General features: G+C 39.3%; 7 protein-coding genes across 15 annotated transcripts; 6 read left to right on the top strand and 1 right to left on the bottom strand.

Moving 5' to 3' along the window:
- The first annotated feature begins 595 nt into the window (after positions 1–595).
- On the top strand, positions 596–11,275 carry LOC117792782 (protein kinase C). Of its 7 annotated transcripts, none has more exons than XM_034633045.1 (11): positions 596–1,084; positions 2,871–3,217; positions 3,283–3,476; positions 3,548–3,623; positions 3,675–3,787; positions 3,862–3,935; positions 4,570–4,601; positions 6,150–6,220; positions 6,283–7,492; positions 7,557–7,696; positions 7,753–11,275. In XM_034633045.1, the coding sequence occupies exons 2-11, from the start codon at positions 3,064–3,066 to the stop codon at positions 7,912–7,914; spliced, it is 2,226 nt and encodes a 741-aa protein (XP_034488936.1). In that variant the 5' UTR covers positions 596–1,084; positions 2,871–3,063; the 3' UTR covers positions 7,915–11,275. The 7 variants fall into 7 exon arrangements, with proteins under 7 accessions (XP_034488936.1, XP_034488937.1, XP_034488938.1 ...); XM_034633046.1 differs by having other exon boundaries at positions 6,286–7,492; XM_034633047.1 differs by having other exon boundaries at positions 3,548–3,605; positions 7,753–7,914.
- A 90-nt stretch (positions 11,276–11,365) lies between these two features.
- On the top strand, positions 11,366–12,593 carry LOC117792803 (probable dimethyladenosine transferase). Its single transcript, XM_034633078.1, has 3 exons — positions 11,366–11,511; positions 11,568–12,280; positions 12,343–12,593. The coding sequence occupies exons 1-3, from the start codon at positions 11,454–11,456 to the stop codon at positions 12,490–12,492; spliced, it is 921 nt and encodes a 306-aa protein (XP_034488969.1). The 5' UTR covers positions 11,366–11,453; the 3' UTR covers positions 12,493–12,593.
- Positions 12,594–12,689: 96 nt separating this feature from the next.
- Positions 12,690–13,891, top strand: LOC117792802 (venom protease). The gene is made up of 3 exons (XM_034633077.1): positions 12,690–12,888; positions 12,941–13,211; positions 13,280–13,891. Exons 1-3 carry the CDS (start codon positions 12,795–12,797, stop codon positions 13,869–13,871), a joined length of 957 nt encoding a protein of 318 aa, XP_034488968.1. The 5' UTR covers positions 12,690–12,794; the 3' UTR covers positions 13,872–13,891.
- Positions 13,892–14,497: 606 nt separating this feature from the next.
- Positions 14,498–15,704, top strand: LOC117792799 (venom protease-like). The gene is made up of 3 exons (XM_034633074.1): positions 14,498–14,640; positions 14,698–14,968; positions 15,024–15,704. Exons 1-3 carry the CDS (start codon positions 14,520–14,522, stop codon positions 15,607–15,609), a joined length of 978 nt encoding a protein of 325 aa, XP_034488965.1. The 5' UTR covers positions 14,498–14,519; the 3' UTR covers positions 15,610–15,704.
- An 840-nt stretch (positions 15,705–16,544) lies between these two features.
- Positions 16,545–18,189, top strand: LOC117792795 (serine protease snake-like). Of its 3 annotated transcripts, none has more exons than XM_034633069.1 (5): positions 16,545–16,726; positions 16,791–16,877; positions 16,940–17,213; positions 17,487–17,802; positions 17,859–18,174. In XM_034633069.1, exons 2-5 carry the CDS (start codon positions 16,802–16,804, stop codon positions 18,129–18,131), a joined length of 939 nt encoding a protein of 312 aa, XP_034488960.1. In that variant the 5' UTR covers positions 16,545–16,726; positions 16,791–16,801; the 3' UTR covers positions 18,132–18,174. The 3 variants fall into 3 exon arrangements, with proteins under 3 accessions (XP_034488960.1, XP_034488961.1, XP_034488959.1); XM_034633070.1 differs by having other exon boundaries at positions 16,795–16,877; XM_034633068.1 differs by having other exon boundaries at positions 16,549–16,676; positions 17,859–18,189.
- A 215-nt stretch (positions 18,190–18,404) lies between these two features.
- Positions 18,405–21,946, top strand: LOC117792781 (NAD-dependent protein deacetylase Sirt7). Its single transcript, XM_034633042.1, has 2 exons — positions 18,405–18,881; positions 19,193–21,946. Exons 1-2 carry the CDS (start codon positions 18,714–18,716, stop codon positions 21,530–21,532), a joined length of 2,508 nt encoding a protein of 835 aa, XP_034488933.1. The 5' UTR covers positions 18,405–18,713; the 3' UTR covers positions 21,533–21,946.
- A 97-nt stretch (positions 21,947–22,043) lies between these two features.
- LOC117792780 (cullin-5) lies at positions 22,044–26,468 on the bottom strand. Its single transcript, XM_034633041.1, has 6 exons — positions 24,680–26,468; positions 24,499–24,619; positions 23,591–23,948; positions 23,356–23,534; positions 22,935–23,084; positions 22,044–22,870 (listed from the first exon to the last, which is right to left on the bottom strand). The coding sequence occupies exons 1-6, from the start codon at positions 26,263–26,265 to the stop codon at positions 22,733–22,735; spliced, it is 2,532 nt and encodes an 843-aa protein (XP_034488932.1). The 5' UTR covers positions 26,266–26,468; the 3' UTR covers positions 22,044–22,732.
- Positions 26,469–26,555: the final 87 nt, after the last annotated feature.

Here is a 26,555-nt window from a genome sequence, read left to right on the forward strand (position 1 = left end):
GTCAAATGTCAAAATTGGTAGCCTTACAAATTTCCACCTTTTTTTGGACAACTTCTTAATTTTGAAGCTAGAATTTTTTAAAATTTGTGCATAATTTTTGAAGGAATTTTCTGAATTTTTTAAATTTTTTTTTAGAATTAAATTTGTAACTTCTCTAACATTGGGGTGACGAACTTCAAGCCTTCACAAACCTTTCCTTAATTTTATCTAATTTCGAATTTTAAAGATTCATCAAATTATTAATCTATTGCAAAGTTATTGCATTTTGAAATTTGCATCAACTAAAATTTAAATTTATCAGTGTGGCCGCACACAGTTAGCTAGTATAGTATAGTATTTTAGCTATTTTGCATCCCAATTTCAGCTATTTTTCGGATGCTTTCCAGCCAGAAACTGAAAAGTTGGCAGCACTGTATCTTATAAATATGCTGCCCCCTGACAGAAAAAACTGCCAGACCAAATTTGACATTCTAACAAAAATTGACAAAATTCTAGCTTCAAAATTAAGAAAAATAAAAAAAAATTGTTTTCCTACTGCTCTACTATTTTTGGCCATTTGACTAAAATGGTACGCCTTGCCAGATCCGAACTTTTTTTCTGGGACCTTGTGGGCTGGGTGGCAGCACGGCAGTGTTTAGTTAGTGCATGTCGTGCTCTTCGCAGCTACAGCTATTTTTTCCTCTAAAAGTTGGCAAAAGACGAGCGAGAGACGATAAATAATTTTTATTTTTACTTTAATAACCGTGATCGAAATGAAATTCTATTGTCGAAAAATGTTGGAAAGTGTGTTTGTGTGAGAAAATAGTGTAAACACATTGCCATCGACTAAACTAAAGGCAAAAATTCCTTGAAAGTATTTCCAATTGGAATTGTGCAAACAGGGTGTCTGTTTGCGTATGTGTGTGCTAGTGCCTGTGACTGTGTATGTGCCATCCTTAATTTTTTCGCACATATGTATATATGTTCATATGTTTGTATGTAGCTGAACATTTTTCTCTAATATACCAACAATCGTGAGAGACGAAGAGAGCAAGCAGCACGGCGCACAACCAAAGCCACAGCCACGGTACCCTTGCGAGAAAAGGTAAGTAATTGAGGTGTAATGTAATGTAATGTCCACCGATTTGCCCGAAGGTCTGGTCTGCGCGTTGCAAATGCTCTTTCAATTCCTTGATCGCCCGCGTCTCTTTACACAGCTGTCGTTAGCTAAATTAGACAGTATATAATGATAACGAAAACAAGTAGTTTGTTCATTAATTCAGAAATATTTGCTAACAATAAAAATTGTGTAAACCTTTTTATGCTGCAAATGAACTCTGTAATGTTTTCAAATTCCCCTGAACAACTATTTGTCTTTAAATAATTTGAAAGTTTTACATTAAGTGTTAGGGAATGTTTATGAAAAGCGCTTTTCCAACCAGTGTGCACTGTCATATTTGGGTCATTCGAATACTGCGCCTGTCTGTTTGCTTATTTTCTGTTTGTTCTCTGTTGCTCTTGCGAGAGAAGGTGCGCGCTCTCTCTCTGTCTCTCGTGCATATAAGTTTTTCAAGTGGAATTTTTGTTGATTTAACGGTAATTGTAAATTAACGCACTAGTCGCAATTGTCAAATTGTCAAATATACTTGTGCAATTTGCATTTTCTAAATATTGCTGTTTTGCCCTGCGTGTGTGTATTGTTTGTGCTGGAATGTATTCATGTGTATGTGTGTGCGCGCGTGTATACATATGTGTGTGTGTGTGTGTGCATGAGAATTTCTCGTGTTCTTATAAAAGTTAAAAAGAGAGGGTGAGTGAGGGAGAGAGCGGTCGTGTGTGCGCTGGGTTTAGGAGCAATCGCAACCCAGCAAGCATTTCATTAAATATATTATCAAATTCGAGTCTGTTTTAAATCCTCAGTCTGATTAAAATAATGATGAACGCTTTCATTTTGTGATGATAAAGCTAAAAAAGATATCATAGCAGCGACTCCTCTGATCAGTTTCCACTCATTGTTAAGTAATTTTTGCAATCATTTTCAACGAATACCATTATGAGCATACGCATATCATTTTCGTGTCATTTTTAAATCGCGCATAAGATTAATATATATTTTGTTTATCATCAAGAGGGCTCGAAAAAGACTCATGCTGGTGATTTGTGTGAAAACGATCTTGCAAATATTTGCTGGGAGTACCGCTTGTGGGAGTGTGATGGTTGCTGTGGGGGTGTGGGACTGGCGCAGAGGTATTAGGATTGCTTGTTGTTCTTTCTTTGTTGTTTTATTTGTGAAAAATATCTGCTACTGCTGCTATGTATGCACTGTCCGAGTGTATGTCTGTATGTATGTACATATTTGTGTATGTCTGTTTATGAGTTGAAGGTAGTAAATACATAAAAAAAAAAGTATTTTACTGTATGTATAAGAATAATATGTAATAGCAAATCAAAACTAAGCAACGACAACAACAACATTGTTATGGGCAACTTTAATTCAGCTTTATCTTACTATGTTTGTGTCTGTCTGTGTGTGTGTGTGTGTGTACTTACACAAAGCCATGTGAGTTTGTGATGTCTGTGTGATTTATCTCTTGTACGTTTCATAATTCGCCAAGCGTCTTAATTCCAATGCTGACTAACGCGAATCTCAATGCCTGAACGGAAGTGCAACGGATAAGAATATGCGCGGTGCCATAAAAATCTTTGTGTTCCCAATTTTCATCAATGCCAAAGTCGAGTGCGACCTTGAAATTCATTTGAGCATTTAGTATACGCAGAATGTCCAGAATGTCAATGACCTAGAGTTACAGTGCTGAAGGAAGGGAAGGGGATTCAATATAACAGTTGCCAGTATCAACTAATCGAGTTTCGTTTTGTTTTAAAATTTATAGAAGAACAACACCCTTCCAATTGGGAGTCATCCACTGAGGGGGAGCATTTTGTAACCACCGCAGCTGCAAGCACGCGGCGCTGCCGATTACTCCTGCCACGATCCAGATTATTAAAAATAACAAACATTCACAACATCACAAACAAAGAGACAAAAGAAGAGCACTCACACGTGGAGCTGAAGCAATCAGCGCAATGTTTACGGGTAAATTGCAAATTAAGGTTTGCGAGGCAAGCGGCCTACGTCCAACAGATTTTCAAAAGCGCCACAATTTAACATTTGGCAAATTGGCCGATGAGCAGCTCATCGATCCCTACGTGTCCATAGATGTCGACGAGAGTCATTTTGGTAAGTGTTCTTAGTGAATCTGAAACTGAGCCTGATGACTAATCCATTTTCAATATTCCCATTAGATCGCTCGACAACAAGACCAAAGACGTTTGATCCTGTATGGAACGAACAGTTCGTCCACGACGTGACCAATGCGCGCAATATTAATTTAACCGTTTTCCATGATGCCGCATTGCCTCCAGATGACTTTGTCGCCAACTGCATTATTCCGTTTGAGGATCTCATGCAGAGTGAGTCTGGAGTGCCAGATTTATGGGTGAGTGACCGTCTCTTGTCTTACAATCTAGTTCAAATTTTTAATTTTGGCAACTTATTTCTAACTGGCAGATTAACCTGGAACCACAGGGAAAAATCCATGTCATCATTGAGTTGAAGACCCGCAATGGTAGGCATGAGCATTATGGTTAGTTGTGTACATTTACCTTTGGGCTTTGTAACCCTTTCAATTTTGTAGATCAAGCAAAGGCCGATGCCGAGGTTGAGAAGACTGTGGCCGTTAACAAGGAGTTCAAAGAACGCGCCGGATTCAATCGACGTCGCGGTGCAATGCGCCGTCGTGTACATCAGGTAATGTGTTATCAATTTAAAATTTGATTACCATGATGATCAATTACTATTGTCTTCACCCTCAACGCTGATAGGTTAATGGACATAAGTTTATGGCAACATTCTTGCGCCAGCCCACCTTCTGTTCACACTGTCGCGAGTTTATTTGGTGAGTGAACAACTGCAGCATATGCTGTAAACGTACTCACAGCCAGACTGTCATCTACAGTACCATTTTTAAGTTGTAATTGATTTTGGATTTTGATATAATTTACAACAAACACACACACACACAAACCAAGCACACACCATCAAAGCATTGGAATAACAATTTAATTTTTAATTTTATTATTTCTAACTACAGACACAAACACTTACACATACATATATATCTCTCGACTATCTATATAGATTTCGATGTACTTTTATGTATCGTAATCGTAACACACACACAACTCTTTAGACTTCCACAACGTTTTTAGCTATCTTTTAACTTATTTATAAGTTTTTAAGTTGATTTCTTTCTCTTAATTAACCATTTTCACATACCATACTACTGGGGATTATTTTATCTGGCCCTTGGAGTGGCAACAATTTTTTCACTGGTTCACTGGGTTGGTCTCTCATCCTATACACAGACAAACATATGCTTGACTTTCATCTTTTGGTTTCGAGCAGAGGGTCTACTCCTTTATTTTATTTTTTGCATTCATCCATGCCTACACAATAATAAAAAACACTCATCATTCAGTTATAAAAGAAATATATATGCAATAGCCACGGAATTTCTTGCCTTTTTGCAGGGGAATTGGTAAACAAGGCTATCAATGTCAAGGTATGTGTTCTGCTTAAAATTTAAAAATTAAAAGGAATTTCTTCAAGAGACCCAACAGTTTCTAAGAAGACAATTACATAAAAAAAATATTTAAAAAAAAAAACAAAAATATAATGCTATCCATCACCTGCATTTGCTCGTTTCGTTCGTTCGTTTGTTGTTTGTTTTGATGTTGTTCAGTTTCGAAATAAGAAACAAAGCATTTTCCATTGTCCACAATTAAAATTAAGTACATATACATATACTATATTTTCAAATACAAATTTGGACAATCATAAGCAAAGTTTATACCTTTAATTCGCGTTGTCGCTGCTCTTGTTGCTTCTCTCTGCATTGTCCATGCACCTAAACCACTGAACCACTGCATTGAACATTTTGTTTGTGGTTTAGTTCAATAAACGCACACACCCACACATATATTGTAACTCGGTTTTACACATGTCTTGCCTCCATACTAATCTTAAATTGATAAGATTTAATGACTCAAACAAACATGCATATGTTTTTAAATTAATCCTACAAGAATTCTAAACAAAGATCATTATAGCAACATACTTATAAATGGTGTGTTTTTTACGATATGATATGATCGTATTGCATCAAAGTGGGAGTTTCTAAGAGCTAGGAAATAACCCAATATTTTGTCGAAATTGTTAGTAATTATAAGCAATTACTTAAATAAATGAAGGAGAATTTATCAAAGCACGTGAGACTTGTGATAATAAAAAACAATGTGAATTCAACAGGATTTATTTAAAAACCTGACTATTCTTCAAACTTAGAAAAGAAAGTTTCTCTAAGAAACTTTTTCGTGCAATCATACTCATTTCGTATAAAGAATATAGTAAACTATTTTCTGATATATTTTCTTATAGACATTCAAGATTGCAAAATAACATATTTATATATAGCTGATAGATGAGGTATTTTTATAATAGAAATAAAAGTTTTTCTTAACGAGCTAAGTTATAAGTAAAGCGTATATATTTTAATACTGCTCAAGTTTGTAGAAATTTTTTTGAATGTTTATCTTGTGCTTTGTATTGCTTAAAGCCCTAAATATATATAATAGGCATTTAACTTTAGGTACACATGGTTTTTAACTTGATTTTGCACGCCACAAGAGACATTTTGCACTCACGTAATTAAATAATTTTATGTTGTCCATATGATTATGCAAACTAATTTGAATTCGACAATGACTTGAAAATTGAAATTGAAACAACATACACCTTCTATCATACATTATTATTGTACGTGATAAATAAATTACATGGAATAAGCTAATTTTAGTGTGTGTCTAACCTCTGAATGTAATTTGTATACAAAATTAATCAATTCAAAGGTAGAAATGTAAATATATATCTAGAATATCCATATATTATTTATATGTACGTACTGCACTGCTGTGATTCGTTAGCTAAGTTAATTTATTTAATTGCCATGCACTCAGTCTCAAATGCTGAGCAGGATGAGCTGCCGTGCAGGCCGAAATCTTTGATTATCTTTGAGATTAATGATATAATATTTTAATTAAATCATTTCTAGTCTGCACCTTAGTTGTACATAAAAAGTGCCATCTGTCTGTGGTCTCCAAATGTCCGGGAATGCGGGATGAGGTGAGTAGAGATTTCATTTAAACTTACATAGATACTAAGACTTATTCTCATCCCAACCTTAGCAGCAGGCCAAGGTGGAAGTTGTGCCGGCCGGTCAGCGATTCAACGTAAATGTGCCGCATCGGTTTGTGGTGCACAGTTACAAGCGGTTCACATTTTGTGATCACTGTGGCTCGTTGCTCTACGGACTGATCAAGCAGGGCCTACAATGCGAGACATGTTACATGAACGTCCACAAGCGGTGCCAAAAGAATGTGGCAAACACATGCGGCATCAATACCAAGCAAATGGCCGAAATTCTCAGCTCGCTGGGCATCTCACCGGATAAGCAGGGCCAGCAGCCGCGACGCTCCAAATACTTGAGTCAACCGGGTGGCGAGGACAATTATGGTGCCTCATTGGGCGGCGAGGGTGGTGATAATGCGGCAGGCGCCTCATTTCGCAGTGGTAATCTGTCGGGCGACAGTTTGGGCACCTCGACAAGCACGTTGACCAGTGGCTACAACAGCAGTAGCTGCATGAGCCTAGCTGTAGGTGGCGGAGATTCACGTCCCGGCAAGTGCTCGCTGCTGGACTTTAACTTTATTAAGGTGCTGGGCAAGGGATCGTTCGGCAAGGTGATGTTGGCTGAAAAGAAGGGCACCGACGAGATTTATGCCATCAAAGTGCTAAAGAAGGATGCCATCATACAAGACGACGATGTGGACTGCACAATGACCGAGAAACGCATCCTGGCATTGGCTGCCAATCATCCGTTCCTCACGGCACTGCATTCATGTTTTCAGACACCAGATCGTTTGTTCTTTGTCATGGAGTACGTTAATGGTGGTGATCTAATGTTTCAAATACAAAAGGCGCGGCGTTTTGAGGCGGCACGTGCTGCATTTTATGCGGCTGAGGTAACGCTTGCCCTGCAGTTTCTGCACACCCATGGGGTTATCTATCGCGATCTGAAGCTGGACAACATTCTGCTCGACCAGGAGGGTCACTGTAAGCTCGCCGACTTTGGCATGTGTAAAGAGGGCATCATGAACGGCATGCTGACCACGACATTCTGCGGTACACCCGACTATATAGCACCCGAAATTCTTAAAGAACAGGAGTATGGCGCCTCCGTAGACTGGTGGGCGCTGGGCGTGCTCATGTATGAAATGATGGCTGGCCAGCCGCCATTCGAGGCTGACAATGAGGATGAGCTTTTCGACTCGATTATGCACGATGATGTCCTCTATCCGGTTTGGTTGTCCCGTGAAGCCGTGTCCATATTAAAAGGTATGCTGACAACTGCAAGATAATCACATTTATTTATTTATATATTAATCCATGTCCGCTTAAGGTTTTCTTACCAAGAATCCTGAGCAACGTCTGGGTTGCACTGGCGATGAGAATGAAATACGCAAGCATGCATTCTTTAATAAACTGGACTGGAAGGAACTGGAGAAGCGAAACATAAAGCCACCATTCCGACCTAAAATGGTAAGTTAAATGCTCAACAAAAGTAACTCTTACTAACTGGTCTGTCCTGTCTTTAGAAAAATCCACGTGATGCCAACAATTTCGATGCGGAATTCACCAAAGAGGAGCCAGTGCTAACACCCATTGGTAATGATGTAATACGTTGTATCAATCAGGACGAGTTCGCCGGATTCTCATTTGTTAATCCCAAGTTTGGGCCAGAGCGCAAGGTGTTCTAAAAGTGATGGAAACTATTTGGATGAGTGGACATGCGCTTAACGTTGGCGAGGAATTAACCAGCAAACTGAATCAGTCGAAACTTAAAGCAAAGGGCCATTTGTTGTCGGGTTTTTAATTAGGTACAGACCTATGCTATCTCTTAGCCAATTCCTAGCCCTAGCTTATCTTTAGCACTTGAACTCTGCTTCCGTTGATAATTTTATGAACGCTTTATTGTTGTCTGTTTCCAGTTGTCGTCTTTATCTTTATTTTGTTTTAAGTTATCTGTTGAAATTTACAAAGCGTAGCTCTAAAAAAATTATAAATCATAACTAAAATGCAAATGGAAAAGAGAAGCTAAGAATTGCAAGTTATAGTGTATACACATGGGTAGAAATGATTCTATATCTATTGCAAAACTTAAACACATATTCAGAGAATGCGTAGAGAGTTCTACATCGTCGTCATTTGCGACCAGTGCCAATAAACAACTTACTATAATTGTATGCATACACAATCGCGCACACTACACACATACATACAAATAGGAGTAAGAAAAATTTATTTATACATTTTCTGTTTCTATCGCACTGTCTGTCCCCCCTTTAAATCCTTTGCTTTTGCTAGTGTTAATGCTCAAAGTCTCGAAGCAAGGCGCCACAAAACTATCTTCTAATAACATTATTGTATTGATTGCCAAAATAAGTCCTGATCTAGTCAATGTTATTGCAATTGCTGCACCATGCTATTTGTTATTAGTTTTTTATTTATAAATGTGCTGAATCTCAATTTTCGCACTTAAATGCAGATAACATCGCAACAGCGCTATCCTAATCATATAGCACTTGCTCCTACGCGAATCTCAAGATAATGCCACAATAGCCAATAAAATACGCAGTCTGTACACACACACACACACACATACACAAACAAACACATTCAAGAAAGTATGATAAATATTAGCCAAGTTAATGCGTATTCGAACTCTTGCACAATTTCCTTCTCAAGTATTAAAGCGATATTATTTTAAAATTAACTTATTGTTATACTTACAAACATAATATTACTAAAACAAAAAAGCCAAATAAATACACGCACACCCACATACATACAGACACAAACTTTTGAGCTAAATAAATGCAGAAATTTAAACAATGAAACAAAGTGAATGAAACTAAGCTTGGTCATAAAATGAGAACCAACTTGAAAGAAAACCAAAATCATTTCTAAATTCATTAACATATACATTTTATGACACACAAACAAATTATAAATACATTCAAAACAAATTGTGTTTAGTCCGTAAGTTGGAGAAAGTGAAAAATGTCAGTAATTTATATATATAAATATATGTATTTTATTATGTATACACATATGTATATGTACATGAATGAATAAATAGCATAAAAATCTAGCATACTTATGTGGAATATACAGTTAAAACTGTTGAACAAAGCAAGAACAAATACAGATAAAGTATATAATGTATGTAATAATACCAATATTAAAAAATATTAATAATAAATATATATGCGTTGATTTTAAAACCAAAGACTCAAACAACAAATACAGTTTGCAACAAACAAAAAGAAGGAACAACATACAAACAATAACAACAAACAGAAACCATTGTATTTGATGTGCAATGTGCAATGTGCAATCGATATTTGCTAGCCTTGATTTAATCATTGATTTGTACGCCAATCAAGTTGAATGTATTGATTCTTCTTTTTTTTTGTATGTTTGTTTTAATGTTGATTTGAGAGCAACTATAAAATTGACTTTTTAAAATGTACTACACAATTCTTGTGCTGCATTTACAGGAGCGCAAAATGATTGCCGAATACTAAGTTTGATAAATTTGTATGGAAAACCCGCTTAACAAAAGTGGCAGTATAGAAAAAATTACTAATTTTAAGCAACATTGTTAACTAAACAAAAGAAAAACATATAGAAACTTTGTACGTAAGGATGACAAACCCAGTGTGTAATTATAATAATAATAATAATATTTACGAAATAGCAAGCATACCCATTTAAATGTTAACCTCAAGTATTCTCAAAAGAGCATTTTACTAAACCAAAATGAAGACAGGACAAGGTCAAATGCAAACCATATATGAAAAAGAAATGATATATACATAGATACAAACATGTACATGTAAAAACAAATACGACAATGCCGTTATTTACATACGCATCCAGCCAGCATACATACATATGTATTTACATTAGTTTATATCTATGAATCGCCTCGCTCGAGGAACAAGCAAACAAAATACAAAAATTGTTGGTTGTTACCGAACTTGAAAGCAGCTGCATTGCATTGTGAAATAAGATACAACAAAAACATATAAATATATATATATTTTAAAAAAAAAAAAACAAACAAACAAAACAAAATGTAACGCGTAACCTGAATAAAAACTAAAAGCAAGACGTACATAAATAGCTACAAACAAAATGTTAGTTATAAGACCATTTAAAATATTTTCAAAATAACCGCCGTCACGGCCAACTGTAGAGCAAAGTTGTCCTAAATTGTAACGCATTGTTTTGTCTGGCTAATTAATTACTGCATTAATAACAACAAATACCACTGGGTGCACGTTCAACTTCACCGCGCTCATTCTCCAACAAATCTCTTAATACTATCTATATACAAGGCCGATCGATGTCTGAATTGGCAGTGAACAAATTCAGCATCTCAAGGCCAAAATCAGCTTTAAAAGTATTGAAATCAATAATTGGCAGCAGTGTCATCTTATGAATTTGTCAGACTAACGTGTTTCAATATTTTGAAATTGTACCCTAGTCGCTTCAGTAACTTCTAGAAGCTAAAGTGCGGGGAACTCTGTCTAATCAATTAAGATACAATGCATAAACCTTTTACTTGCCACGCCTACATATACACCTTTCATGTACCTTCTGCAATTTAGATTCTATAAATAGACAACATTTAAAGTATAAAAGAAATGCAAAATTTAATCGTTAACTGATGTAAGACAAACAAAATCAGAAAATAGAAACTACTCACTAAAAGAATATTGAATAAATGAAGAGAAAAGTATTTAACACACACAAAATTATATGGAGATGAACAAAAGCATAAATAATATTTAAGTTATGTTTAAAGAATGGATAAATAAGCTACAAAGAAAAGTCAACAGTTGATATGTTGTAAAAAAAATTAACTAAGGGAAGACAGTGAGTGTTATTCAAGCAACAAATAAATGGTAAAGAAAGTAAGTAAGAGATGAAGTGAGGAGAAGAGATAACCAAAGAAAACAAAATTACTAAAATTGATTTATAATTTTAAGTGAACATTTAATGAAGGAAAACTAATTAATAAATAAAGAGGTAACACCTATTAAAAATGTACCACTCTGTTTTTGTTTTTCAAATTATTACTTTCAAATATCGCGGCAAAATAGCGATCTGGCAACGCTGCGTGTTTGAGCAACTCTGTGCGGCGCACATGGCACCCAAAACAGAAGGGAAAGAAGACGAAGCAAAACAAATTTATGCTGAATAGTCGCAATTTATTTACAAATTAAACATGCCTAAAGTAAAAACAGAAAAGAAAACACGCATACATAATGAGGTGCAAAAGCAAGGTAAATAATTACCTAAATAAATAATAGAAATATATTTAAAAACAAACCATTTACAGGCATTGTGTTCAACAAGGATTTTGGCCAGCATATATTGAAGAATCCCTTGGTTATAACGACTATGCTGGAGAAGGCTGCAATGCGTGGTACCGATGTGGTGCTGGAAATCGGTCCCGGTACTGGTAACATGACCGTGCGAATGCTTGAGCGTGCCAAGAAGGTAATTGCCTGCGAAATCGATACACGCCTTGCCGCTGAACTGCAGAAACGTGTGCAGGGAACACCGTTGCAACCGAAGCTACAGGTGCTCATTGGTGACTTTCTCAAGGCGGAGCTGCCTTTCTTTGACTTGTGCATTGCCAACGTGCCGTACCAGATCAGTTCGCCATTGATCTTCAAGTTGTTGCTGCATCGTCCGCTATTCCGCTGTGCCGTGTTGATGTTCCAACGTGAGTTTGCCCAACGGTTGGTGGCCAAGCCAGGCGACAAGCTTTTCTGCCGCTTAAGCATCAACACACAGCTATTGGCACGCGTGGACATGCTGATGAAGGTGGGCAAAAACAATTTCAAGCCACCGCCAAAGGTTGAGTCGAGTGTGGTGCGTCTGGAGCCAAAGAATCCTCCACCGCCTGTCAACTTTACCGAATGGGATGGCTTAACCCGCATTGCTTTTCTGCGGAAAAACAAAACTCTAGCGGCGACTTTTAAAGTGAACTCTGTGATTGAAATGCTCGAAAAGAACTATAAATTGTATCGTTCACTGAGAAATGAGGTAGGGCATTTCCTATATAATAATAATGGGCAGCTGTATTCAAGATTTTTAAACACTTTCAGCCAATTGAGGAAAACTTTAACATGCAGGAGAAAGTCATAGGTATACTGGAGGAACAAGGCATGAGCACATCTCGAGCGAGATCTATGGACATCGATGAGTTTATGCGTCTGCTCTTGGCTTTTAATTCAGCAGGCATACATTTCAACTGATCCGCTCTATGATTATATCTAGAATATATTTTATCTTAAGAACTCGTTTAATAACTTTATTAAACTTTGTATGCTATTGTACATACGAATTGTTACACACATTTAAAATAATCTTATTCTGTAGTGAGTGTATGATTCAGCAGATCTGAAAGAGAGTGGGAGAGTCTTACGAACATTGCTGCTGACAGCGCAGTTTTCAACTAGTAATTCAATCGAGGCGATTTCTATTGATCAGTCGCTCTCGAATCTCGCTTAAATAAAGTTCAACGCGTCGGAATTAATTACAAATTGATGCTAAGAAAATGACTGCGTTTAACGGAGTTCGTTTGCTGTTGTTGCTTTTGGTCTATAGCTCTAAAGTGATCTGTCAAGATCCGGATCCAGCGGTGAAAGAAGGTAGATATGGTTATCTTCGATGCGTATATCTGATTAATACTGATTTCAACAGCTTGTACAATGTTCAAGCGCACCGTCTTCGAGGAGCGAGTGCCCATAAGTTTCTTCTTTGCCAATGCGCCCGTCACTTGGGAGTCTATTGATTCCTGTCAGGGCTCAAGACCGCTGATAGTCGGAGGGAAGCCTGCTGATCCCAAGGAATTCCCGCACATGGCGCGTTTAGGAAATCGTAACAGTGACAACCAAACTAAATGGTTCTGTGGCGGCACATTGATCAGCAATCGTCTGATTCTCACGGCAGCCCATTGTCTCTACTCGGAGCTGTATGTAACGAATGCCAATGCATTGTATTAGCTAAAATTAAAATGTATTTCTTAAACTCGTATTTCAGTGGTGAGGTCAATGTAGTGCGCTTAGGGGAATTGGACTTTGCTACCGATACGGAAGATGCTGAGCCCGAGGATTTTGGTGTGCGCAATGCAACGGAGCATCCGGACTTTAAACACAGATTGTTGTATAATGACATAGCTATTTTGGAACTGGATCGTGCTGTCAATTTGAGCGTATATAAGCATCCCGCTTGCCTGCCCTTTGATGATGGACATCGTCATGAGAACTTCATTGCCATTGGCTGGGGACACAAGAAATTTGCTGGCAAAGAATCCAGCATGTTGCTTAAAGTTAATCTCAAGAACTTTGAAAATCAATGTGGTGCCGTCAGTGAGATTGACGAGCTGCCCAATGGCTACGATGTTAATACACAGCTCTGTGTTGGATCCAGCGATCAGAAAGACACCTGCAACGGCGACTCTGGCGGTCCACTGTTGACCTACCATGAGGAATACCCATGCATGTATCATGTGATGGGCATCACATCGACGGGCATCGACTGTGACACTCCCAATGTGCCCAGTCTCTATACGCGGGTTCATCATTACTTGGATTGGATCAAACAGCAGTTGGCTAAAGCTCACAAAAAATAAATATCAATCATAAAATCAAATTCAATTTGTATTTCAAATATACCTAATTGTAAATAATTACACCAAATCTGAAAAAAATAATTACAAATTGACATTTATTAATCTGTCTTCAAATAATAATTAAAATTGTTTTTTTTTTTTTTACTTTTTTTTGTCCTTGGCTAAAATATAATATATTTTTTAAGACATATATATTTTTTATATATACCTTAACTCATTTTAATTCTAGTACACACAGATCTGATTGGGTTTTCCTGGGTTCCTTCAATTTATGCAGCAAATGAATTTAAAACTACTTTTTGTAATTGCTCTTGGTTGATGTAAAATAAAATAAATGATATATTTGATAACTTCTGAAAGTACATACTATTTTTCTAATTTAAAAAAAGCTTAGAATAATTTCAGTTGATGTCATTAAAAACATAAACAATTACACGTATGAGCACACATACAAACACATTTTTTTCTAGATTATAATGAAACGAACACTGTTGAAAACAAGATTTGCATGTTATCTGTTAATGCGAGTGCGCATTTAATAGATTCCCTGATATTGAACCGCCTCAGTTAGAAAACTGCCTTCGACAGGCAGTTCCGTGTCGCTGCTCTTTACATTACACATTCGTGTATATTATTATTATAAATATAATGCGTTTAACATGTTGCTGTAAGAATGTTTTAAAATTAAAGACATTGTGGCTAGTATTTCTTCTATTGCTGATGCTGTTGGAGTCGCCGATCTTTGCCCAAGATGCCGAGATCGTCAGCTGTAAGCCTCACTGATCTCGTCGAATTAAATTGTGGAATAACTTAGTTTCTTTGTCAGCCTGCACGCGGTACAAGCAGAGCGTCTTTGATGTCCAGGATGGTTACAGCTTTTTATTACCAGGTGCGCCAATCACCTACAAGAAATTGGACATGTGCCGCAGTTATACGCCTTTGATAGTCGGCGGAAAGCCTGCCGAGCCCAAAGAATTCCCCTACATGGCACGCTTGGGCAATCGCAAGAGTGACAATCAAACCGATTGGTTCTGTGGCGGCACCTTGATCACCAATCACCTGGTTTTGACGGCAGCCCATTGCCTTTTCTCAGGCAGGTATGTAGAATAAGATAGAGGAGCGTTATGCCATTTATTGAAATCTCCCATACAGTGGTGCTATCAATGTGGTGCGCTTGGGCGAGCTAGACTTTGCCTCCGATACGGATGATGCTCAACCCGAGGACTTTGGTGTTAACAAGCTGACAGAGCATCCAAGTTATGAGCACAACATCTTATATAATGATATAGCCATTGTACAATTGGATCGCGGTGTGAGACTTAACGCTTATAAGCTTCCTGCCTGCCTTCCCTTTGAAGACGGGAATCGTTATAACAGCTTCATTGCCACGGGTTGGGGTCACACTAAATTTGCCGGCGTGGATTCTAGAAAACTGCTGAAAGTCAAGCTAAATGATTTTGGAAGTAACTGTCCCACGGCCGATGAGATCGATGAGCTGCCCAATGGCTTCAACTCAAGCACACAGCTCTGCATTGGCTCTAATGAGCGTAAGGATACCTGCAACGGTGACTCCGGAGGTCCTGTGGTGGTCTACCATGCGGAGTATCCCTGTATGTATCACGTTATGGGCGTTACTTCATCTGGCATTAGCTGTGGAATCCCCAATACGCCAAGTCTCTATACACGAGTTCACTTTTACTTGGATTGGATCAAAAAGGAGATAGCTAAACTCAGCTAAACTTCTGGCGAATCCAGGAATCCCAAATATGATTTTTTTTTATATCGAACATAAATATATTGTTTAGGGAATTCCTTTAAATAAATATAGTAAATATCCCGTTTAAAAAGATTTGCAATCATTTTCTATATGTATTTATTTTCTTAAATATATTAATAATATAAATTGACTAATATTTCTTAATCGAAAGTGAAAACATAAATTAATTTTTTGGTTTTTTTTTTAAGTTTTTAAACAAAATTTAATGAGAATAAAAACAAAATAAAATTGTTTTGATATTAATTTTTAAATTTGTAGTTTTTAAATCGAAAATAAGAGTTTAACTGAATTTCTTAAGTAAAAATCAACAAATAATTTTAATATACAAACAGTCGACCAAAAAATTTAGTCCAACATAAAGTTAATCAAGAATATATTAAATTAACAATTAAGCTTACAAAAAGATTAAAATTTTGAGATGAAAAATTTAAAAGTTGAAAGCTCAACAGTTATAATCATTATTTTTTTTTAATATATTTTCTTGTTTATTGGGTTTCCCAGCACTACACGTATAAATTTATTATTTAATGTGCTTGTCACGATGTAATTATTACTTAGTTTGTAATTATGTTGTATGGTAAGGTTGCTGGTTATATCATTTATAATTTCATAATTTTTAATTAATTAAAGTTATTTTGATTTAATTATTACATAATTTTTGAGAGTAACCTAATAATGTCTAGAGCTTAATAATAAATTGCGTAGCACTTCCAATTATTTTCATTCCGGTCCCTGCGGGAAATAAAAGGGCGTAAATTTCACAAGAATCGATTAACATACGATTAAGATCATTCTCTTGAATAATTAGAAATATTATATGGATATTTTGAGCACATACAGTTAGTTACACATGTACTTAACACTCTCGCAATACTCGGACTGCAGTTGTCATAAAACGATTGGTGGGTCAACACGGCGAATGCGCAAAAACTCAGCAGGGGAATCTCCAGGCACTTTGTCTGGCAGAACAGCTGATTGCTGGAAGATCAAAATCAGTGTCAGTCTCTCAGAGAAATGCGAGTGTAATTGTGAGTAAACCAGTCCAGAGAACAAAGTTGAATTCACTGCCAAGATAAAGGTATTTTATTTGTATTTTCCCAAACCGGTTGAACATTTGCTAATTGTGTATTTGGTAATCAAAGTCAGGTTAAAGATGTGGCTGCTGACACTTCTGCTGACCGCACCGTCATGGAGCCTAATTTTTGCCCAAAATGCGGAAATTGTTAACTGTGAGTATAAAATGTAAATATGTGGTAACTATCCATATATCTGCAATTACTCGTTTTCTCAGCTTGCAAACAGTACAAAAAGGATATTTTTGAGGAGAAGGTTGCATACAGCTTCCTCTTTCCCAATGCACCCATCAGATATGAGATAGTTGACAGTTGCCGTCAGTATACGCCCCTAATTGTGGGCGGACAACCTGCCAATCCCAAGGAGTTTCCCAACACGGCACGACTCGGACACCGTAATCCGCAGCAGGGCAACATCGAGTGGTTCTGTGGCGGCACGCTCATCAGCAAATATTTCGTGCTCACCGCTGCACATTGCTTTGAATCCGATCAGTAAGTAATCATACCCATTACACAAACAACGAGAAAATGGGTATACAGAATTCGTTTCAATGGATAAAAGAGCGAGAAACAACAGCTGAGTTTATGTCTTTTCGTCCGTTTGTTTATCCGTCTATATTAAGACTTGAATCCCAGAGCAGATAAGAACTAAGGCAAACAAATTTGTGAGCGTCTAAACTTATAGTTACAATTAATGAATATTTTTAGAGAATATCTTATAGTCAGGGACTCAACTATAGCATTCTTGTTGTATTTTTAACTTAGGGGCGAGGTTAACATTGTTCGTCTGGGCGATTTAGACTTTGGCACCGATCAGGAAGATGCCTCGCCAAGGGATTACGCTGTCAAGGATTATTTCGTGCATCAAAACTTTACCAGCCCAGAGCTATACAATGACATTGGCTTAATTAAACTTGCTGAGCCTGTTCAATTCGATAGCTATAAGCATCCTGCTTGTTTGCCCTTTGAGAATGGTGAGAACATCGGATCCTTTATAGCTGTAGGCTGGGGCAGTAACAGCTTAGCCGGAAGATCATCAACGAAGCTGCTAAAGGTTAAGCTGGATCGTTTTGCTGATGAGGTAATTATTATAAGCTAGTCCCACGCTACCGCCTAGTCTATAATTTCCTTTTTCAGGTGTGTCGCAGGGTAATTGAGACAAGCGCGGACTACCCAAAGGGATATGACAATGACAGCCAAATGTGCGTAGGATCTTCAAGGCCAATGGATACATGTAGTGGAGACTCGGGCGGACCTATCCTTGTCTATCATCAGGATTATCCGTGTATGTACCATGTTATGGGTATTACATCGGCGGGTATAGCCTGTGGAACTCCAAACATACCTAGCATTTATACCCGAGTGCATTTCTATTTAGATTGGATCAAGCAAACTATGTCAAATAATTAGAATTTTATGGAATGTGCAGAATAAATTGGATTGATCAAAGTGATTGTAGTTCAGTTGATTCGAACCCTTTATCTCATTGTTTTTTATTATTTGCGAATTTCGCCTCCTCCTAAGCCGCTTATTCGACGTCGTCGTCTTCTTCCTCCGCCTTCACCTTAATTAGTTTAACTTTAAATAAAAAATTGCAAATTTAAAATAAACTTTCCCAATAACTGTTTTATGAAAGGTGCTGCCAACTGGCAAAAAAATGTGTGAAATTTAAATCGGGAAAGAACTGTAAAATACCGCTAATGAATTTTCACAGTCACTAATAGTGACTCGATATTTTTAACGACATGTAACAAGTAACAAAAACGTAACTATCGTCCACCCCTATTGTTGTTTACAAAAAAAAAAGAAAAACATTAATTAAAGTTGTCGAAATACAACAGTAAATTAGAAGCGCCAATAAGTCAAAAAATTAAGAAAATATATAATGTAAACAATTAAAAAGAGTTTAAATACACTACGCGATTTTAGACATTGCCGCTCTGCGCTTTTTTTCCATTCGCCTTGTGGTGCGTGCGACGCACATTAATTCACATGTATGTAGAATTGAGCCCAAAACCAAACAGTTTAGGCACAAACATGGAGCCGGACGAACTACCGCCCGAGATGACCGATGTGGTGCAATCGTATAAGACGCGGGCCAAAATGAATCCAGCTAAAAAAGACAATGAGAAACGGCGACGCAAGGATGCAATGCGAAAGGTAATTAACGAGCATGTGCCCGTGTACCTGTGTGTTTGTGTGTGTGTGTGTGCGCCAGTTGTGACTTGCATGTGAACATTTATTTGAATACCCAGTTTGTTTAAGTAATTATTTTGATGAAATACAAAATTCACACATTTTCCAATTTGATTATAGGTATAAAAAAAGAAATTATTAGATTAACTTGGTTTAATTATTTTTAAAAATAAAATGCAGACGTGAATTATATATTTTGTCTTAATAATTGCTTGACTCACTGTTGTTTTTAAACGTATGGTTTTATTGACCGATGTTACAATTACCATAACCAGGTATCGCTAATTTTACGAAAATGCGACACAGTTCGCACCGCCGAGGATCGTCAATTTCTTGAAAAGCATCCGGACATTGTGAAAACGACAAAGAAGCGTAAGGAACGCATTGAGATATACAAGGAGCGTGTCGTGGAGAAGGAGGATGAACCCCATGTCATTGAGGCTAAGGTGGAGCAGCTGGCCAACATTGTGTCGCAGGCAAAGCATCTCATTTGCTATACGGGTGCGGGAATCAGCACATCGGCTTTGATACCCGATTATCGTGGCAGCAAGGGCATCTGGACGCTACTGCAGAAGGGCAAGGATATTGGGGAGCACGATCTGTCCAGTGCCAATCCCACCTACACGCATATGGCCCTCTACGAGCTGCATCGTCGCCGTCTGTTGCGTCATGTCGTCTCCCAGAACTGTGATGGACTGCATCTGCGCTCCGGTCTGCCGCGACAGTCGCTCTCCGAGATCCACGGCAACATGTATGTGGAGGTGTGCAAACACTGCAAACCGAATTCGGTCTATTGGCGTCAATTCGATGTTACCGAGATGACGGCACGCTACTGCCATAAAACGCATCGACTTTGTCATCAATGCTCGGAGCCACTGTATGACACCATCGTGCATTTTGGAGAGCGTGGGAATGTTAAGTGGCCCCTGAACTGGGATGGGGCCACACAACATGCGGAGCGAGCTGATGTTATACTATGTCTTGGCTCCAGTCTCAAAGTGCTCAAGAAATACACATGGCTGTGGCAAATGGACAAACCAGCACGACAGCGGGCCAAGATTTGTGTTGTGAATCTGCAGTGGACGCCCAAGGATAACATTGCCAGCATTAAGATCAATGGCAAATGCGATAGCGTCATGGCACAGCTGATGCGAGTCCTCAACATTACGGTGCCCGTTTACAGCAAGGAAAAGGATCCAATATTTGCTCATGCCACGCTGTTAATGCCCGAAGAGCTTCATACTCTGACACAGCCCTTGCTGAAGAACGCCGACGAGGAGGAAGCAGGAGATACACAGTCTTGCACGACCACAACAGAGGAGACACAGGATTCCATCATTTCTGGCGATAGCTACAGCGATCTTCCCATTGGTAAGGGTCCACGCATTCGCACGCCCATTAAAAACGGGCGACACATCAAAACCAATCTGGAGGTGCGACAGAAGTATTCCCGTAAGCTGAACACGCCTCAGCTGAATGGAAATACTGAGGAGACCAAGCCAGAACTTGATCTTAAGCTGAAGACGGAGCCGGAGAAGGAGACGGAAACTGAATTAGACATGAAATCAGATATCAAAGTGGAGACTGAAACTGTGACGCTATGCGGGCTGAAACAGGATGTGAAAGATGAGCAAAATTTGCTTGAATCTAGTCTGGGAACAGTCTGCATTAAGCAGGAAACGCCACTCCAAGAAATGCAGCACAAGTTTGAGCCACTCACGCCCAAAAAAGAACCGCCAAGTGATATCACAAATGGACACCAGCAACCGCAAACACAACCACAACAACAGCAACACAAAGTGGGTCTCATGGAGCTGCCGAAACTAGTCGCAATACAAAAGCCCTACGTGGATTCTGCCAACAACTGTCCTGGTCACTGCCTGTTGCCAGTGGAGTTGCGGTTAGAGCCACGATTGGAGCCATTTATTGGCAGTCTGGCGCCGGTGCAACTGCCTCCGCTGGTGCCAATTGGAGCGCCACTTTACACACCCTTCGTTCAGCCACAGCCACAACTACAACATGGACTTCCTCCGGCATTGCAAGCGCTTAATTTACAAAGTGACAGTGCCACCTGCTCAGCGGACTCAACCACAGAGGGTGAAGACGACGAGGTTGAGGACGAGCAGTTTGATATGGCCCAAATGGATCTGCTGCGACGCCACAGTGACCATGAGCTGCTGCTGCAATTGCCCAGCTGGTATGATGCCAAGTATGCGTATTCGGGATTGCACAGCATATTGATACCGCCGCCATCTGATCTCAATATCTGGAACTCGCAAGTGGTGCCGAATTTCGCCATGAATCGCTCGGCCGCCGGCTGTGAGTTCTGTTTCGATCGTTATGCCGAACTCGAGTGCCAGTTTTACAGCCGCTGGCATCTAAGCCAGCGGAAGCACAAGAAGCGTGCTCGAAGCGGACGCTTTGTGGTCTGTGATTGCTGTCCAACCAGCGATGATGAGGATGATTACGATGAGAACATCTCATTGGCGCACATTGCCGCCGCCGAGACGGCCAAGCGGCGTCTTCAACTGAGCCACAGCTTTCCACGCAAGCTGGCACGCACCCAGGCCGGCTGGTATGGCAAGGGCTACAAGAAGGGACGAAAGCGCAGATAGACGCATCCGGCGATCCTCACTCAGTCCAATTGAATAGTATTCTAATATAGTTTAGTAGCTGTAATCATAGGCTATAGCTTAGTATTAATTAATTATACATACATACTAAATAGCTAGTAGTGCCACTCGCATTAGGTGTTCGTCTAATTAATTAATTATAGAATTTTCTTTTAAAATGTGCTTGCAACATGTGCAACATCAAGTATTCTTTACATGTTTGTGCAGTCCCATTGGTCCAATTTAGTTTTAAGCATAGTTTTTTAACACCATTTTCAAACTATTGGCATATTTTTTAACATGAGTTTTAAATGTTGTTCGCAAATTGTTTAAATGTACTCGTAATCATCTCGTTTAATTATTCATCGGGCAGTTTTCCATTCAAATGCAAAAAAAAAAAATTAAACTGAGAGAAAATGATTCGTTTTTTTTTTTTGTTGATGTTTATACTTAATTTATTTAAAATACAATTTATATGCTTCATAATTTCATTAACTTAAACATATAATATTGCTATTCTAGTTTAGTTTTGCTTTCGTATGTTTGCTTGTGTGTTTGTCTTTGAAGAGATTCAACTTGCAACAAAAGTGGACTTAGACTACACAAAGTGTTCAATCCCCATATGCCCATGATTGAGTGTGTTTGTGTGTGGATGTTTGTTGCGGGTGTGCTTGCCCCACAAAATACGAAACTACAAAAAATACCTAAGCAATAACTCAAAATGCACAACATAAACAAAGACAACACAGAAGGTGGAAACTTAAACATCAAAAGTTGACTCTAGATTAGCGTTACCATACGGGCAACAACCCATTCTAAGACTCTAAACCAAGCTGGCAAAAGGCCAAAAATAATATAATTATAATTATAATAGAAATTAAAATTTTACACAAAATACAATTTGAAATGAATAACTGCTAGAATGCTCCCCAGGACGCAATGTCAACAAACAGTACAAAGCTAGAAGAACCCAAAAAAAAAAGAAGAAATTAAATGAATAGATGGATACATAGTTACATGACGAGATAAATGTTTGACTGAGATATAAAGTAGAAGATACTTAGCCACGCGCTTAGAGCACACAACAAATTCAAAACTAATGGGAGCATTTTTGGAGGGAAGGAGCTGAGCTGAGCTGAGGTGCGGTTGCGGGTGGAAATGGAAAGGAATGGTTATTAGGCAAGGACGCAGGAGCCATGATAGTTAGGCCACATAAATGAACATGTTGATGTCGTCGTCATCCCGTCTCATATACTTGTGCTCAATGAGCCACTCGAGCTGCTCCTTAATCATCTTCTTGGATGGCAGGAACATGTTCTTCAGTATATCAATAAGCTCCGCCTGCAAATGAACAACAATTAGTCAGTTTTATTACTCAATAACCCACTCGAGAAGGGGAACCCACCTGCAAGGCTGCATTGTTCATTCGCTTGCGCACCTTCATGATCTTGATGATGGCTTCCTGGGTGCGCAATATGCGTAGCTGCACAATGGACTGATTATCCTCCTGCTGCGAGCGCTCTGTGCTCAACTGCAGGCGACCAATAAGATTGAGCTGCAAGTCAGAGAAGTCGAAAGTGTTGAATACATTGTAAGAATTGGAAAAAATTATGAAAAAAAAGAAAGCAAAACTTGGCAAGCGTAAATACAAAAATATATTCTATAGTTAAGAAAAAATTAAGTTCATCAATATAAGGAAAATATAGATTTGATTTTTCTGAATCCGGTTGAAATTTCTGTTCAAATTCTTTTTAGTTTTTCAAATACATATTTACTAAATTTTTTGTCATCCATTCAAGAATTTATCGAATAATGCCCTTTCTTACCTTTCCACGTCGTTGTGATTTGCCATTCTTGACAATGGCAAACTCTTGATTGATATAGAACATGGTGTTCTCGGCAAAATCTTTGGGCGAACTGATAGCCGTTGGTTCCATGTGCAAAATTTGCTTCTTGATCTTCGGAAATGCGACCAGAGACCACAACGTGCGCCTCAGCTCGGGATCTGTCATTGAAAACAATATGGTTTAATTAATTTTTAACTGAGTAATGTCAACTTACCTGGCAACTCGGTGGCCAGACGGAGATTCTCATAGGAGATCTTGTCGTGCTGTCGCTGATTCCAGGCAAAGAGTACAGCCATTTGAAATGTGGTCACATCGAGATCATAGCGTCCGAAATTGTTGACAAACGTGATGGTGCCATTGCTCATGTGATGATACCATTGCAGCTTACGGCCGGAATGCTTCTTCTTGTAGAACTCCTCCACGTCCGGTATATAATCCTCCAGTTCAATTGGCAGCGAAACTGAGACACGCTCCGAGCAGCGAGCCCACGCGCCCGCATTGAGTATTTTAATATTGATGGCATCGTGCCGACTTATCGAATTACGGAATTGAGTATTTAGATCCTCACTGACCTGCGCTTACCCAGAAGACAATCAGGGAAATAACAAAAGTAAATTGTTATAAGGTCGGTTTCAATATATTTTTTCAAAAATCGTTTTTAATTTTCTGCATGCTTTGAAGTTTTTAAAGTTGCTAAGTCAAAGGATCGAAAAATTTTAAGCTGTCATAACTTTGTCAAAACTGACCCGATTTTTTAAGTGAAATGCCATTTTAATCATGGTTTGGCCTCTAAACTCATGAGTCAACTAGTCATATTTAGTATAAAACAACAATTTAACATTTAAACATTTTTAAAATTGAATTTACCGGTACTGGTACCGAATCCGAATGTACAAACCCGAAATAGAACCTTTTACTGAAATAACTGGAGCAAACATATGGACGGTTTAAATGGAAACAGACGAACATGGCTATATTAACTCAGCTTGTCAACCAGGTTAAGATAATATATAGTTTATAGGACCTGGCATTCCTTCTTAAGTGTATTATACATTCCGAGAACTAATTATAATCTCTTTTGGAGGGATAAGGTAAGTAAAAACGTAGTTGTGGGGAACTTGCCTTTATGTCCTGGAACATGCGTGCCAGCCTGTTGACATAGTCAGCGGGCATGCCAACCTCGCGCAGCCACTCGACAATGTCCTCCTCCTTTTCGCTATCCGCACTCGTGCCGAGAATCAAGCTGCAATCGTTTAGAGTATTAATTAATATATTGATCCCTTGAAGTTCCGCTTCAACTTACCGTCGTGTTAAATGCACTTTGTGGTAGCGCATGAAGACATCCTTGTTGTTCACGTATTTCAGCACGAGCAGCACATCGCGGAGTCGTGCATCGATCTGCTCGCTGGTAAGCCGCTTGCTGAGCGGCGTCCGACGGAGCAGCATGTCACAGTAGTTGGCCAGGAGTTCGGGGCATTTGCTCTCGGGAGCGGTGTATTTCACGCCACGATTGGCGATGCTTGTGGGCAGCTCCATTTTGAACACACTGGTGTCGTTGACCACCATCTTGAAGGCAATGTCGCGGGCAGTGAGGAAGCGCGGGTCATCGTTGAAGGCATTCCGCACCAGATCGCTGAACTTGTTAAACAGTTCCAGCAGCCGTTCCACATACTTCTCCGAGTCCTGTGTTATGATCTCCGATGCGGATTGCATGTCAGCCAAGCCAGCGGACTTGATATGTCGCTGCAGATCGCTCATCATCGCCTCAACTCCCTCGCCATCCAGGACGCGATCCATCAGGCGAAACATCAGATTCAAACGGTCCGTCTCATAGTCACGTATTAGCGCCGGACACTCGGCTATAATTGAGTTGAGATGATCCACAATCAGCACTTTGACCAGACGGCATGTAAGTATATTAAAGCTGCTGGGCTCCAGGTAGCGCTTCGCGCGCACCTCCTCCTCCCGCAGCTTGGCATCCGCGTACTTCATGTAGGCCAGGACACCGTTCTCCTGCTGTTGCTCGGTGGACTTCAGTCGATAGAAGTCGGCGGTGGCCTTCAGGTAGGCCTTCTCAAAGTGCTCGCGATAGATCTCAAGCTTATCCTCAGCATTCGAGGACAGATTGACATAACTTTCGCGCACTCCAACCACAAGCTGGGCATCGTAGGCATCGCCATTGCGCTCGGCGTGCACAATTTTCATTGCGGACTCCTGCAGGCGATCCTTGATGTCGTGAAAGATGTGCTTGTTCCATGAGTCAAGCATCAGCTTCCGCACCGGACTGTCCTCAGTAGGACTCTTTTTGGAGCTGGATGCTGCTGTTGCTGAATTGCTTGCCGCACCAGTAGAGGCACCACCCGATGTGGCTGCTGACGTTGACGCCGCCGCCGCTGCCGATGTTGAGGCTTTCGTGGAGGAACTGCTTGAGGACGCTTGATTGTTGGATGAGGCCGCTGCATTCGATGTGGATGCCCCAGCATTAGCACCAGCAGCGGATGATGATGACCCCGAGCTGGAGCTCGAGGACGGTTTCACTTGAGGCGACTGCTCCAGCTGACGAAAGGGCAATGGCAGGTAATTGGACTGTGTAAAGAATTTACGCCATTCCACAATATAGGTGGCCAATAGCGCCTGCTCGCCCCTTTGGGCCTGCACCTTGGATTGGGCCTGCACAATGAACTCCACAATATCCTGTTGAAGGCCGTCGTAGATTTTGGCGGCACCCTTCTCGTCCCACAGGCACACAAAGTGCACGCCAAAGAAAAGGTCCTGCCATTCGCGCTGCGACACCGTCTCCTGGCGCAGCAGCTTGAGCACAATTTTTCTTTTCTCCGGCCATACCTCATCGAAGATGTCCCTGTCCCGTTTGCCTATCGCCCGTAGCATTGTGTTGGTCACAGTCTTTGTGTTCACCTCTGCGCTGAATTACCGAATTATGGAAATAAAAAATATATTGTGATCAACGCTATTTCCTCCGCCTATAAGCGGCCGATTACAGTTTTCGACCGATTTGTTGTTGTAAAAAGTGCGATAACACTTATTAACAGCGTAATAACAGAACCATAACAAAGCACAGCTGTTATTTAACACTATCGATTATTAATCTTATAGTATGCATTGCCTTTTTAAAATTAATATTATCAATTGACATTGGATGAAAAACAACTAAGAAATTT

The sequence above is a fragment of the Drosophila innubila genome (assembly GCF_004354385.1).
Source record: "Drosophila innubila isolate TH190305 chromosome 3R unlocalized genomic scaffold, UK_Dinn_1.0 2_E_3R, whole genome shotgun sequence".
Lineage (NCBI taxonomy): Eukaryota > Metazoa > Arthropoda > Insecta > Diptera > Drosophilidae > Drosophila > Drosophila innubila.